Genomic DNA, 15000 nt, shown 5'->3' with positions numbered 1-15000 from the left:
AGAGAGCATGCAAAGGGTGTGCACCATGTGCACCTGTAGCCTTGTCAATGACTCCTCCCAGAGTATTGAATCTTGTTTTCCTTGCATACCTTTCAGATCCAAATAAAAGCATGCAAGTGTGTGTGTGTGTGTGAGTGAGAGAGAGTGTGTGTGTGTGTTACCTGAGATAAGCACACAGGGGATTAGCAGGTTGAGGGCATAGTAGAGAGTCCGTCTGCGCATGGTGACTGTGAACGTTACATCAGGATATGGCTCCTTACAGCACTCATAGTACAGTTCATTGCGCTTCGCAGGGACATCTAAAACAGGAAAACGCATACAAACACACACACACACACACATGCACACAAATGTGAGTGTATGCTTGGTCTTGTCATGTAGAAATAGCTGTGTTGTATACTGTAGGTCAGAGGAAGTGGATGTGGTCTACTGGTCTCAGCTCGCAGGCTATCCCGAGGGAGAACATTCATAATCATCATCATTTCATTCATCTTATAATGGGGCGTGTCCTTGCCTTGTTTGTTTTACCTTGTCCTCTACCTTTGTGTAATGTAATCCATTTAATCTGACCAAGGCCTCCGAAAATCAATACGTCTCTCATGCATCAAAGTCAAACTTCAGGAAAATGTTAGAATTCAGGTGGAACCCCACCAAGCATCGCGCTCAGTGTGGCAGGCTGGGGAGGAGCAGTGGGCAGAGGGCTGGACTGCTGTCAGTCAGGCCACAGGGATCAGCTCATCACACACTCCACATTAAATCTGACTCATTTGTTTTACATAAACAACTGGCACCTCTTGACAGGCATTAATTACTACCAAAACAAACATGATGTTTCCTGGTATGTGTGTGTGTGTGTGTGTGTGTGTGTGTGTGTGTGTGTGTGTGTGTGTGTGTGTCTGAGTCACTGAATGACTCATAATGAAAAGTGAGCATACAGCACATTAGACATGCCCCTGATCTTGGCACCGAAATGGAAAGCACCAGAAAAAAAGCAGGAGGGAATAGACCCTTTTCACGTGATGTCAGCAGCTGGGTATCAGTTCGTCCGGTAGCAGTAATATACAGTCATAACGTCATTTAACTTTACTCTCAAATCAAGGCAGCTACGAGAGCAATGATTGCAAACGATAACTGAACATAACGTTAGTCCTAACGTTAGGAGACCCCTGCTATACATAGCAGCAACTTCAGCTAGCTAGCATGTTAGCACCGAAGATCAAGTTGGTTTGATATTGGATGTTCGGATACTCAATGATAGAGCGTTCCTTATTTTGAATCTCTGTCGAATATCCAATATCAAACCAACTTGATCTTCGGTGAAGCTAGCTGAAGTTGCTGCTATATACTGTATTAATTTAAGCTACTGACTTTACTCTGAAATCAAGGCAGCTACGTGACGACAATGATCGCCAACGATAACAAGGAAAATGAAGATAATAAATACACGTGAAATATTAATCTTACCTCAAGAACTGTAACCGTATCACCATAGCTTTTGCTTACGCCGGATGAACTGATACCCAGCAGAGCTTCAAAGCGGAAAGTGTCTGACGTTAGCGTGAAAAGGGCGAATAGAGCCATGACATATACACACACACACACACACACACACACACACACACACAAGGTGTGTAACACTGTAGCTGCCTGACTGCATTAGCTGATGGTTGAAGCTTCATTTAATTTTTTACCAACACTTCAGTACTTGGTGACCTTGAGAAACAGAGATCTATGTGAAAACTCCTTTGTTAAAGGATTTCTCCTTTAAGTTTGGCATATTTCGTTTGCTTCAAGCTTTACCATACAAACCAACGACATTGCACCCGTAACATTTCAGGTGTTCCACCAAAGCTCCTGGAGTTAATGGCAGTTGATGGCAGTTCATGGTCCTCTTTCAGTCTAGTTCAATCTATGCTAACCAATGGGGATTCATTCTCAGAAGACAGCACTCCAATCACCTAGCTCAGGGATTTCTTTGCGGGTCACAGTCAATGCCGCGGCGAGAGAAACTAGTCCTCTTGGCATTCTTCAGCGATCATAAAGATGCTGAACCAGCGCTCATAGACAAGACAAAGCCACCAGGGAGAGAGAGCTCTGCACACCAGACTGTTAAGTCCCTGCCTGAGCCCCGCTGGCTTCTACCGCTCTCAAACTGAAGCTGAAAAGAAGCTCTTTCCGAGGCTACCAGTCTGGGCCTTTCTAAAGGTGGCACATACTGTATCTCCACAGTATGGTGACAGATGCCCATCAAAGCCTGACTCCATGTGGCTGGGCTATCCCCGCATCTGACGGGCACGACTGGTGCGTAGCCTGCCCGGACACGCCCAGACGCCTCTCTGCTCAGCAACCCTCTGCCCCCACTGTGCCATGATGGAACCATGAGCACTGCTAGAGGACATGTTTGAGTGGCCAGTGGCTCCTGCACCTACAGAAGAGGAAGTGGGTCCGTAATCCTTGGCAGAAACCACCACTGGTGGCTGAGACCAGGATGGATGCTTGCTTTTTCAAGGCTCGTCCTACAAAGCATGACTGCCCACTTCCTGCATTTACAGATTTCACACAAGAAATCCAACGTTCTTGGGAGCCAGTGAAGTGCTTGACAAATGGCACTCAGGATGACACCTCTGAGCAGCTCTCCTGATGCCTACAGAGGACTACTGTCTCTTGCGTTGTGGGTGATTGGAGATTGGTTCATATCAATTATCTGACAAGAACTTTCAACTGATTAATGTCTTGTGTTTGTCTTCAAAGAACCAAGATTATGTTCATGACTATATATGTAGCACTGGCATTTACAACCTAAAGAAACAGGCAAGTGTCTCTCTCTCACTCTCTGTCTCTGTCTCTCTCTCTCCCTCTCTCTCCCTCTGTTCTCTTGCTCTCGTGTTCTCTCTGTGTGTATGTGTGCACGTGTCTGCCTAAACATGTATGCTCTGCTCTCACCCACTAGATCCCACTCCCCATTGGGAATGTAGGTGGAGATGTCCACAGCACCCATCTGTAGGTCCAGCAGCCAGCCATTGTGTGTCCAGGAGCCGAACTTCAGATCACACTTCTGAATATCAAACGGGAACCAGCGCACATCAATGTAACACGTGCTCTTCAAAATCCCTGCAGAGGACACAAATAGACAAACACACATCCGTGCGCGCGCGCACACACACACACACACACACACACACACACACACACACACATTAGATTCTATAAAGGTTCCATAAAGTGATGGGGCCTTAATGCTCTTGTAGAGGAACTAAAAGCCTTGTGACATATCCATGTTAAACACATCTTTATGATCACAGACACACACACACACACACACACACACACACACACACACACACACACACACACACACACACACGAGCACACACGCACGCGCACACACACACACACACACACACACACACACACACACACACACACAGACAGACAGACACACACACAGACAGGCACACACGCACACACACACACACACACACACACACTCATTCACCTTACACCATACAGGATGATGCATTAACAGTCAAAGATGTTAGTGTAGGCTAATGCATACACACATAATGAAAGACAGCAATGAGGATTTCAAAGTCAAACAGTGCAATGATTAATCTTCTGTCCTGCTGAATAGTCTGCATACACAGTGACCTTCAACATCAACAACCCACAGCAGCACTCTGCTGACCACCACCTGCTGAGAAGCCTCCAGTGCCGCCACACTGCTTTCCCACGGTGACAGATTCTCTTTCTCTACTGCCCTCTTTTTCCATCATCCCTTTTTTCTTTCTACCTTCTCTCCATGTCATGGCAATTCTCCTTTCTTTCATAGCTTTTCCTTTCTCTTCAATCGCTGCAGCATGAGTGCACATATACTCTTCATCATTAGAATGATGTTTTGCAGAGCATCACATAAATATGAGAAATATCTAAAACGTATGACAAGTGGCTGTGCTTCAACCTAACATGGAGCCGGCTTGCATCAGACTCAGACGGTGATGCTGATGCCATCAGACAAACGTTTGCTCCCAGAGATGGTGCGCTGCATCAGGCTTCTCTTACCTGGTGGGATGTACTGGCATGCTCCCGTGTAGTTGACCAGGACATTGGTGTGGAAGGTGGCATCAAATCTCTCATCAGCACTGAAAGAGCAGAGGGCGTGTTTAGCACAGCTTTAATGTTTTTATTAAAAGCCAAGTTCATCATTTACAGTGTGTGTGTGTGTGTGTGTGTGTGTGTGTGTGTGTGTGTGTGTGTGTGTGTGTGTGTGTGTGTGTGTGTGTGTGTGTGTGAGTGTGTAAGAGAGAGAGAGAGAGAGAAGAGAGTCTCTTGTATCTCTTGATCCTGATGCCTGATTGGTCATACCTCATCCTTCATAGGAAGAGACAGAGCATGTGTAACAGGCTGATGGGGTTGTGCCTTGCTTTGAGAGTTCCTATACGCATACTAATGATGTACAGATCACAGCTAAGGAATACTAATAAACACATCTTTGCAAAAGGTAAATGAACCTGCCTGACATGCATAGACACACACAAGTAATCTAAGTGGATGATACAATTCTCTTTCCACAGCCAAACACAAAACCCAACAGTCATGTAGCTTAGGGGACAGTATGGGTACAGTAAGAGCTTTGTTCAAATATACATATCCTGAGGAGAGAGTTTCATGTGTTATTAAACAGGTTCAGGGGGAGAGCGCTCTGTGCCCCCTCTGCTTCTACCTGGACAGTAACCGTGAGAGATGGGGCCGCCTGCACTGCCAGATCAGCTCCTGGGAGCTCTGTGCGATAGAGAGTTATGCTGCTGTTTGGGAGTTAAGCACTTTGGCAGGTCTGGGGCTGATAATTGACCTGAATAGTGCTACCCTCCATTAGGGCGGTTTTTATGGCTTCTATCATACTGCAGTTCATCAATGCAGATGAGACAGGAAGTGGGCAGGAAGAGGCTGTTACATCATTTCCTATCAGGAACATGTAGATTGAAGGCAGAGTAACCTGCCATGGCAACAGCAGACATATGGAATTATCCAAATGTTGATTAATGACTGAGAGTGTGCTCACACACATACAGTACACATGCACACATACCCATGCACACACACACACACACACACACACACACATGCCTTCTTAACTGCTTCTGACAAATGTTCTCAAATTAAAGCCTCATTAACATGCAAAATGCAAATGAATAATGGCTTTTGGGGACAAAGAGCAGGAAACATGCAATGAGTGATTCATCACAAGAGGTGGAGACAGAGATGGAGAGAACAAGAGAGGAGTGAAAATAGCAAGAGAGAGAGAGAGCAGGGAGATGCTATTTCATCACACACTGGCTATGCTTGTCACTCCTCTCATCGGCTCTTTACTGCATTAGCAAAAGCAAATGGCAGGTGACATGTGAGTGAGGGATTTAAGGTGGCAGATGGAGAATGAAACTAAAATCACTGAGTATCATTTCAAACAAAAATGTTTGCCTAGAACATCCCAGAATATCCCAGAATATCCCAGAATATCCCAGGATTTACAGTGGTCCTCTAACGTGAGTACAGACATGAAGACCAACAAGAATAGAGTGATAAAGCAAACAAACACACACACACACACACACACACACACACACACACACTGAATTTATAGTCTTAAAAACTCAAGCTTCCTCGGTGAAGGACTGCACTGGTGCTAGGACCTACAGTTAATATGTCTCAGTGTGTCTCTGTGTGTGTACTTCAGTGTGTGTGAGATAAATAATGCATTACACAGCTCACATCCTTGAGTCTCGTTCCCCCAAACTTACACAATACACACACACACACACACACACACACACACACACAGAGAGAGAGAGAGAGAGAGAGAGAGAGAGAGAGAGAACTCTAGTTCAGTCCTAAGAGTGTGAGATACTCATGGCCTCATCTGCACTGCAAGTGCTGGTGTACTGACTGAGCATCTTATAGGAGTTAAGCCATCAGGGGGGAAATCCCATCTCCACAGTGTAAACCCAGCCAAATGTAAGCCTTCATAGCAACCAAATATGATCTGGCTCTGTGAGAGGATGAGGCCAGCAGAGCATTATGCAACAATGATGAGACCCAAAACCAAATTTTTCTGTGAGCAGATAGGACAGGTGTAATTGTGGTAAACAAGTATTATTCCACGGCTTTTATAATGTGCTCTCTCTCTCTCTCTCTCTCTCTCTCTCTCTCTCACACACACACACACACACACACACACACACACACACACAACAATAATCAGTAAAATATTGAACATATGTGCAAACCATTCTTCCATTAAAAGCTGGTAAAATGTTTTCATTTTTAATGTGACATATTCATCTTTGTAAAGCAGGCCATTGGCCTAATCTAGTGCGGTACCAATTGCATGTGGTGTGTGTGTGTGTGTGTGTGTGTGTGTGTGTGTGTGTGTGTGTGTATGTGTGTGTGCGTATGCCCAAGTGCAAGCGCACAAAACTGCTTTTATGGATGTGTGTGGAAATACAAGGAAAGACACTTTAAGTTGAGAATAGTCACCCACCACACACACACACACACACACACACACACACACACACACACACACAGAGAGAGAGAGAGAGAAAGAGAGAGATGCACACACGCACACATATCACACTGCAGTACACACACCTTTTCATCTCTCCTGTTCTCCTCCTCCATCTCTCCTGTTCTCCTCCATCTCTCCTGTTCTCCTCCTCCATCTCTCCTGTTCTCCTCCTCCATCTCTCCTGTTCTCCTCCATCTCTCCTGTTCTCCTCATTTCCACACCCGTCTTTGCATAGTCTCCTGCCGTCTGTCCTCACCTCGTTCACCTTATCTTTCCCTTATGCTTCCCCTCATTTTCCCTTGGCCAAATGTACATACAATACATGATAGAGAGGGATCACACACACACACACACACACACACACACACACACACACACACACACACACACACAGGTGTTGTTGCTCCACAGGAACAAAAATCCGTTTGTGTGATTGTTTGTGTGATTGTCTACACACATAGCTGAGTAAACAAACAAGCGTTTCCACGTGTGCATGTCACTGAGCTGTGTGGCGGGCACGCTACAGTATGCCATTGGCCTTGGCCTGCGCCGTCTCCATCCTTGGTAAGTCTAATCTATACTCCTGGTGCCCTGCTTGGCGTCTCCTCACGTCTGTTCTCAATCCTGCCCAGTGTTGTCATGTGGCTCGGCCCTCCTCTAAGACTGCACTGTTGTCATCATTAGTGGCCCTGATCCGCAGCGTAAGCTGCTTAATGTTGTGTGTGATTCTCATTAGACATGAGTCTCTCAGGAGTCTGGCTGATGCCCCGTCCCCTCTAGGAGCTTCTCCCCCTGCACCAGGCTCCCAACACACCGCCACTCCTCACCTCACCTCCCCCTGCACCAGGCTCCCAACACACCGCCACTCCTCTCCTCACCTCCCCCTGCACCAGGCTCCCAACACACCGCCACTCCTCTCCTCACCTCCCCCTGCACCAGGCTCCCAACACACCGCCACTCCTCTCCTCACCTCCCCCTGCACCAGGCTCCCAACACACCGCCACTCCTCTCCTCACCTCCCCCTGCACCAGGCTCCCAACACACCGCCACTCCTCTCCTCACCTCCCCCTGCACCAGGCTCCCAACACACCGCCACTCCTCTCCTCACCTCCCCCTGCACCAGGCTCCCAACACACCGCCACTCCTCTCCTCACCTCCCCCTGCACCAGGCTCCCAACACACCGCCACTCCTCTCCTCACCTCCCCCTGCACCAGGCTCCCAACACACCGCCACTCCTCTCCTCACCTCCCCCTGCACCAGGCTCCCAACACACCGCCACTCCTCTCCTCACCTCCCACACTGCCATAGGCTGAGGACGGGGAGGATGTGGCTGCACAAAAAGAAGATGGTAAATTACTGCTCTGTCTTTGGTCACTGAGGTGTGTGTGTGTGTGTGTGTGTGTGTGTGTGTATGTGTATGTGCGTGCTGACAACAGCAGCCTTGTGTCGTCTTCAGCAGTATGTCACTTAACAGCCCACACATAGTGCTTGTGATGGAGCGCTGACCTGTAAATCAACTGTATTGGTATCAGCCTCAGCACTCAGCCCCCTCTCTCCTGCAGCGCTCCTCTCTCACCACTCACACTCCACTCTCACTCCTCTCACTCCTCTCTCACCACTCACACTCCTCTCTCCTCTCACTCCTCTCTCACCACTCACACTCCACTCTCACTCCTCTCTCACACTCCTCACACTCCTCACACTCTCACTCCTCTCACACTCCTCACACTCTCACTCCTCTCACACTCCTCTCACTCCACTCTCACTCCTCTCTCACACTCCTCACACTCTCACTCCTCTCACACTCTCACTCCTCTCACACTCCACTCACACTCCTCTCATCACTCTAACTCCACTCTCACTCCACTCACACTCCTCTCTCACACTCCTCACACTCCTCACACTCTCACTCCTCTCACACTCTCACTCCACTCTCACTCCTCTCTCACACTCTCACTCCTCTCACACTCTCACTCCACTCTCACTCCTCTCTCACACTCCTCACACTCTCACTCCTCTCACACTCACACTCCACTCTCACTCCTCTCTCACACTCCTCACACTCACACTCCTCTCATCACTCTAACTCCACCCTCACTCCACTCACACTCCTCTCTCACACTCCTCACACTCTCACTCCTCTCACACTCCTCACACTCTCACTCCTCTCACACTCTCACTCCACTCTCACTCCTCTCTCACACTCCTCACACTCCTCTCTCCTCTCTCACTCCACTCTCACTCCACTCACACTCCTCTCATCACTCTCACTTCTCTCTCACTCCACTCACACTCCTCTCATCACTCTCACTTCTCTCTCACTGCTCTCCAGCTCAGGAGGCACTCTGCCTACTGGCTCAGGATATCAGGACATAGACAATGCCAGGATACCAGAGCCAGGATGAGCTCACATCTATGTGTGTGTGTGTGTGTGTGTGTGTGTGTGTGTGTGTGTGTGTGTGTGTGTGTGTGCATGCGTGTGTGCTAACTTATTCTGTCAGGTTGTCTGCTGCAATTGTCCTGGCAGTTGTATCCAGCTGCTGAGAGGCGTGGTGCTAAAATCTGAGAGTAACTGTGAGTGACAGTTTAAGTGAAGACAGTGGTGTTAGCCTGGCGCTCAGGACAGCGCAGACACTGAGTGAAGTAGCCGTCAGAAGCAAAGCTAGCGTCATGCGATCACATGGACCACAAGAGTGATTCAGCACGGGCCATTCCCCTGCCTCTGAGAACACTGGGCTGCTATGTGGGCTGTTCCCGGTCTCACGTAAAGAGTCTCATCTTATCCCCCACCAGGCGACTACATGGTCTCAATAGCAAATGAGCGTCTGCACCCACTAGTGCATCCATGAGGAAATTAGCTGTGGTCAGGTGCATCGATTGCACATTGCTATTTTGATTCCCCTGAAAATTATAACATCACCGTCAAAGAAAGACATGGTGAAATGCGTATTACACTGTTATTTTAAGAGCAAACTGTCAAGAAGTCTAACCTGTGATCTGCATAGTAGCGAGGCCTTAACAATGTAGCCTCTGGCAACGCAGTGTAAAGACTGTGTGCATGGCGTGCTTGGATTGAATGTCCTGAGGGGTTTTATTCAGTCAGTCGAATGTTATTGGGGTAAGTGTTGCTTTTCTTCCAGCTTGTTTGCAATGACAATCCCTTGTCAGTCAGCACTGTGAAAGTAAATAACCAAGTGTAAGACCTTGTCTTGCTGTTGTCTACGACTACGAATTACAAGGTGAGTACAGACGTGTACTCTGCTTGTCACGCACACACCTGTTTTTTAGCAAAGCAAGCTTTGGAGAAATCCTGCTGTTGCAGAGACAAACGCACATGCAGGCAATGTGAATGGGAGATGGCACTCTCATTGGCTTAATGGATGATTACGCCCCAGATAAACCATGGTTAATTAGGAAACGTATTAATTAGAAACGAAATTAAGTGCCTGGTATCTGATCACTAATTCCGCCATCAAACTAACAAAAGTAGACTTGATATGCCCTAAATACACTTAAACCATACGTGAAAACAGGGCCCACTTTGGATAGAATGAACAATGCAAAAAACAGCTATGTAAAGTAAGTAAGTGCATCTCTATACAGTGCATTTGTAAACGTAAAGGTAGACAACTGAAAGTTTTAAGTTTACAGGCGGTGATAACTTTGGGATGCTCCCAGCAGCTCAGACAAGTTGGCATACAGTATGTGACACAGGGTTATACCGAAGTCTGCCCAGGACACTAGCAGTCTGTCTCATGCTCGCTCAGCAGAAATGATTCCTTAACCTACAGTCTGCTTAAGATTCTGATACCATCACGACTGCTCTCACACACACACGCCCACTAAGCCTGAGTGATAACAGCACAGTCGCCCTCCGGGGCGTCCTCCTACTCTCAGATCTGGACTACACAAGCAGCTGCTCTTTAGAAACTTGGTGCATTATGGAGCCCCTCAGGCATGTCGCTCCCAGGCAGCCATGAGGGGTTCTACTGACCCTTGACCTCTTGTCTTTGTGCCCAATGTGAGGAAATAAACACAAAGCGCACACCAGGAAGCTCACACACAACTGAGCAGAAAAGAGACTCCTGAGATTCTATAGTGTACCTGAGAGACACAGGGACACAATGTTCTCACTGACTGAGCTATCAGCACCACAGTATAGAATTCATCCATGGCACACTAAGCAATATAACAGTTTTCTAAACTAAAACGTTTTGTTTTTTTGTCACATACAGCAAACACCACCTCACCATCCGCTAGCTGCCTGTGCCCTGAAGACACTGTAAGAAACGCGGTGTCTGTGGCCCTGAAGACACTGTAAGAAACGCGGTGTCTGTGGCCCTGAAGACACTGTAAGAAACGCGGTGTCTGTGGCCCTGAAGACACTGTAAGAAACGCGGTGTCTGTGGCCCTGGCTCTAAAAACGGCAACAGAAACAACCTGGCCCAGCCTGGACCATAAAAGCATAACAAACTGCTCTAGCCAATCACAGACGAGATACACGTTTAGCAGAGTTTGGGAGGGAGGGATTGCTTAGAGTGCCTTTAACATGGAAAGTTCTAGTAGTGCCACAGAAAAAAAACATTATCTTCTGTATCAGTAGAAAAGCCAGAACTAACTCAGTAGAGCACATACATGTAAACAAATAAAAATGGAATGATCAACATGTAGGCATTCTGTAGACACTGTGACACACACAAACATAGTCACATACAGAGTCAGCCATACCTGTTATAGAGTAGGATATCTGGAACCCAAATCTGATTGGACGGGAAGCGCAGGTTCTGTACTCCTGGATACTCATCAACATTCCAACTCAGGTAGATATCAGTCCAGTACTGCAGATACACACACACACACACACACACACACACACACACACACACACACACACACACACACACACACACACACACACATACATATACATACACACAAACGAGAGAGAGAGAGAGAGAGAGAAAATAAGGGCATGTTAACACAGCATGCAGTTATAATTACAGAGGCATACTGATGTGTAATGACTGAGAAAGGAAATAGAAAGTGGTAATAGGCTTTAGCTGATGAATATGGTTAATATAATAACCCTGTAGCAATGTGATTTTGCTCCAGCTGTGTTTTGCCATCCATAAGTGTACTGTGTGTGTGTGTGTGTGTGTGTGTGTGTGTGTGTGTGTGTGTGTGTGTGTGTGTAGCATGAAGTGACGCAATTTCGATTTCTAATACTGTTATTCTCTCTAGGGTATGGCCTGTGCAAGATTAGCTTGAAGACAGACACACACACACACACACACACACACACACACACACACACACACACACACACACACACACACACACACACACACTCAGCACATTTACATAGTCTCAACTCTAATGCTGTTATTGAAAAAATGAGCTTACCAACTGCAACCAAGCATTTGTGATCAAAACCTGATTCTTTTCATCCTAGAGATAGAGAAAAAGAAGAGTCAAAAGAAGGCAGAGATCGGAAAAGAGGATTTTTGTGAAGGATTAATACAACAGAAGCCCATACACACTCTTGGTCTCTATCTCTCTTACACACACACACACACACACACACACACACACACACACACACACACACACACACACACACACACACACACACACACACACACACACACACACACACACACACACACACACACACACACACACACACACACACACACACACACAAACACACACACAGCTGTGATCACAACAAAAGCAAGAGTTCCTGATCCTCCAGGTGGACAGAAAACACTAACAGAAAAACACTGCCTCAAAAGGCTATTTTGTAGTTGAAAGTTTTAAATGTGCAAAAACGAACTATACATTTGTAGGCTATACAATGTAAAGTATAGTCACAACAATGGTAAAACAAAAATAATAAAAAATAAAACCTAATTGCACAAAATGAGACATTTTTAAAGTTGAAAAGTTGTCCAATGGCTGATACTTTTCAGTCCTCCTAAACTGCCTGCTTTGCATTCATTGATCTCGACCGAGATGAAAACATGGAAATTATACGTTTCAATTCGTCAGTGAACTTGCACTTGCGTTTCGGCATGGCTGAAGATGCCGGATAGTTTTGCGCGTTGCCAGTGGTAAACAAGGAAGTGTGCGCTGATGAGGTGAATAACCAATTAAATGTTTAGGCCGAGAATATCGACCAATGACGGTAGCTCTAAGGTCAGGCTCTACACTTCAACTCAATGCAAAGCGAACTGTAGGGGGAGGGTGTGATTAGCCTACTATGTGAATGAAAGAGAGAGCAATGCAAATTCGGTGAAAACACGTTAGGCTAGAATAACAAAATCCCGGACGATTCTGAAATTCCGCCCAGACACATTTTTAGGTTTCAAAAAGAGGACATGTCCGGGCAAAAGAGGACGTCTGGTCACCCTACACAAGCACACACACACACACACACACACACACACACACACACACACACGCTACCACCTCTATACTATGTACTGTATCTCTACACACCACTATACTATCTCTACACCACTAAACTATCTCTACACCACTACACTATCACTACTACACTATCTATATACCATCACTACTACACTACCTCTACACCACTACACTATCACCACTACACTATCTCTACACCACTACACTATCACCACTACACTATCTCCACTACACTATCTCTACACCACTACACTATCTCTACACCACTACACTATCACCACTACACAATCACCACTACACTACCTCTACACCACTACACTATCTCTACACCACTACACTAAAGGGCCATTCACACCAAGAACGATAACGATAATGATAACTATAACTATAAACAAATATCGCTCTCGTTAATATGAATGACAACGTTCACACATAAACTAAAAAATGCTGCTGTAAGTTATCCTTGGCCATTTTTTAACTTCGTCTTCCCATCCAGTTACGGCGGAGGGCAAAGGTATATTTACAATGCCGTTTTTTAACTCGGTAAGGTTGTGTTCCCACATTGTAGCCTAATGAATGAATGAATGACAGACGGTGATTGTTTACATCGATCTCGTAGCAACCGGAAGCGAAGCCCACAATTCGCGCAAAGCATCACGGGGCGGCGGAAACTTGTGGATAACGATAACGACATGAAGAACGATATCATTGCTGATCACTTTCAGAGCGATTTTGAGAACGATAAAAAGCTAACAGCCAATCAAGATAAGATGAGCCTTTGAGCCAATGAGCCAATCAGAACCCAAAATATTCTAGCCATCACATTCATTAATACGAGGAGAGACTTTTCTTATCGTTGGCCAGTGTGGACGCTTTTATCGTTATGGTTATAGTTATCGTTATCGTTCTTGGTGTGAACGGCCCTTCTCTCTACGCCACTACACTATCACCACTACACTATCTCTACACCACTACACTATCACCACTACACTATCTCTACTACACTATCTCTACACCACTACACTATCTCTACACCACTACACTATCTCTACTACACTATCTCTACACCACTACACTATCTCTACACCACTACACTATCTCTACACCACTACACTATATCTACTACACTATCTCTACACCACTACACTATCTCTACACTACTACACTACCACCACTACACTATCACCACTACACTATCTCTACACCACTACACTATGGGTGCCTTTGTAAATTCAATCTGACACTCAAAAAAATAGAATAATGCTCTGAAGTTCGAAATAGACGAGCATTCTAACTCCCAGTGAATTTACGAACGATTGTTTGTGTTTACATTTACTATATGGACGCCACTTCGGCACTTTTGAAACAGTGTTTATGTATTATTCAGAGCTCAATTCCACTGATGCAAGAGCTTTCTTGACAGTGATAATGAAGAACACTGTGAGAGCAGTTATTTCAACCGTCTACATAATCTTGATAAGCAACGTTTGTAATGTCAACTTGGAAACATTCTTCTAGCACTAGCACTAAAATGCTAACCTGTTAACGTTACGTAGGTAACTATTCTCGTTAGTAGCTGACTGATGTGACGTCACGCTCTGCTTCTCTGTCCTTTCAGCTGGAGTGCCCAGAGTACGCTCTGGACACTCCGAGAGTGTGACGCTCTGAATAAACGAACGATAATTCCATCCACACTCTGAATTTACGAACGGTTAAAAAGTTGTCAGAGTGTGCTCGGAGTGCTCGGAGTGGCAATTTACAAACGCACCCTATATCTACTACACTATCTCTACACCACTACACTACCACACTATCTCTACACCACTACACTACCACCACTACACTATCTCTACACCACTACACAGCCGTGGATCTGCCCAAGGTTTCTTCCTGAACAAGCTAAGGGAGTTTTTCCTTGCCCCTGTTGCTCCTGGGTGTCCCTTCGTGCTCCCCAACCCCTCTTTTGTATAGTATCTATTTATTTTTCTTTCTAATTCATTTCTGG

General features: G+C 46.0%; 1 protein-coding gene across 1 annotated transcript in view; it reads right to left on the bottom strand.

Annotated features, from left to right (window-relative positions):
- chrna8 (cholinergic receptor, nicotinic, alpha 8) overlaps positions 1-15000 on the bottom strand; it is a gene marked incomplete at its 5' end in the record, with an annotated part of 23951 nt that overhangs the window by 5688 nt on the left and 3263 nt on the right. Inside the window, 5 exons of the mRNA XM_062553255.1 lie at positions 162-299; positions 2944-3111; positions 4060-4139; positions 11292-11401; positions 11967-12011. Coding sequence (XP_062409239.1) covers positions 162-299; positions 2944-3111; positions 4060-4139; positions 11292-11401; positions 11967-12011 — 541 coding nt within the window. The remainder of the gene's footprint in view (positions 1-161; positions 300-2943; positions 3112-4059; positions 4140-11291; positions 11402-11966; positions 12012-15000) is intronic.

This window comes from Sardina pilchardus, chromosome 2 (genome assembly GCF_963854185.1).
Source record: "Sardina pilchardus chromosome 2, fSarPil1.1, whole genome shotgun sequence".
Classification (NCBI taxonomy): Eukaryota; Metazoa; Chordata; class Actinopteri; order Clupeiformes; family Clupeidae; genus Sardina; species Sardina pilchardus.
Note: the sequence above shows the minus strand (reverse complement) of the source record. Positions and strands in the feature narration are given on the sequence as shown.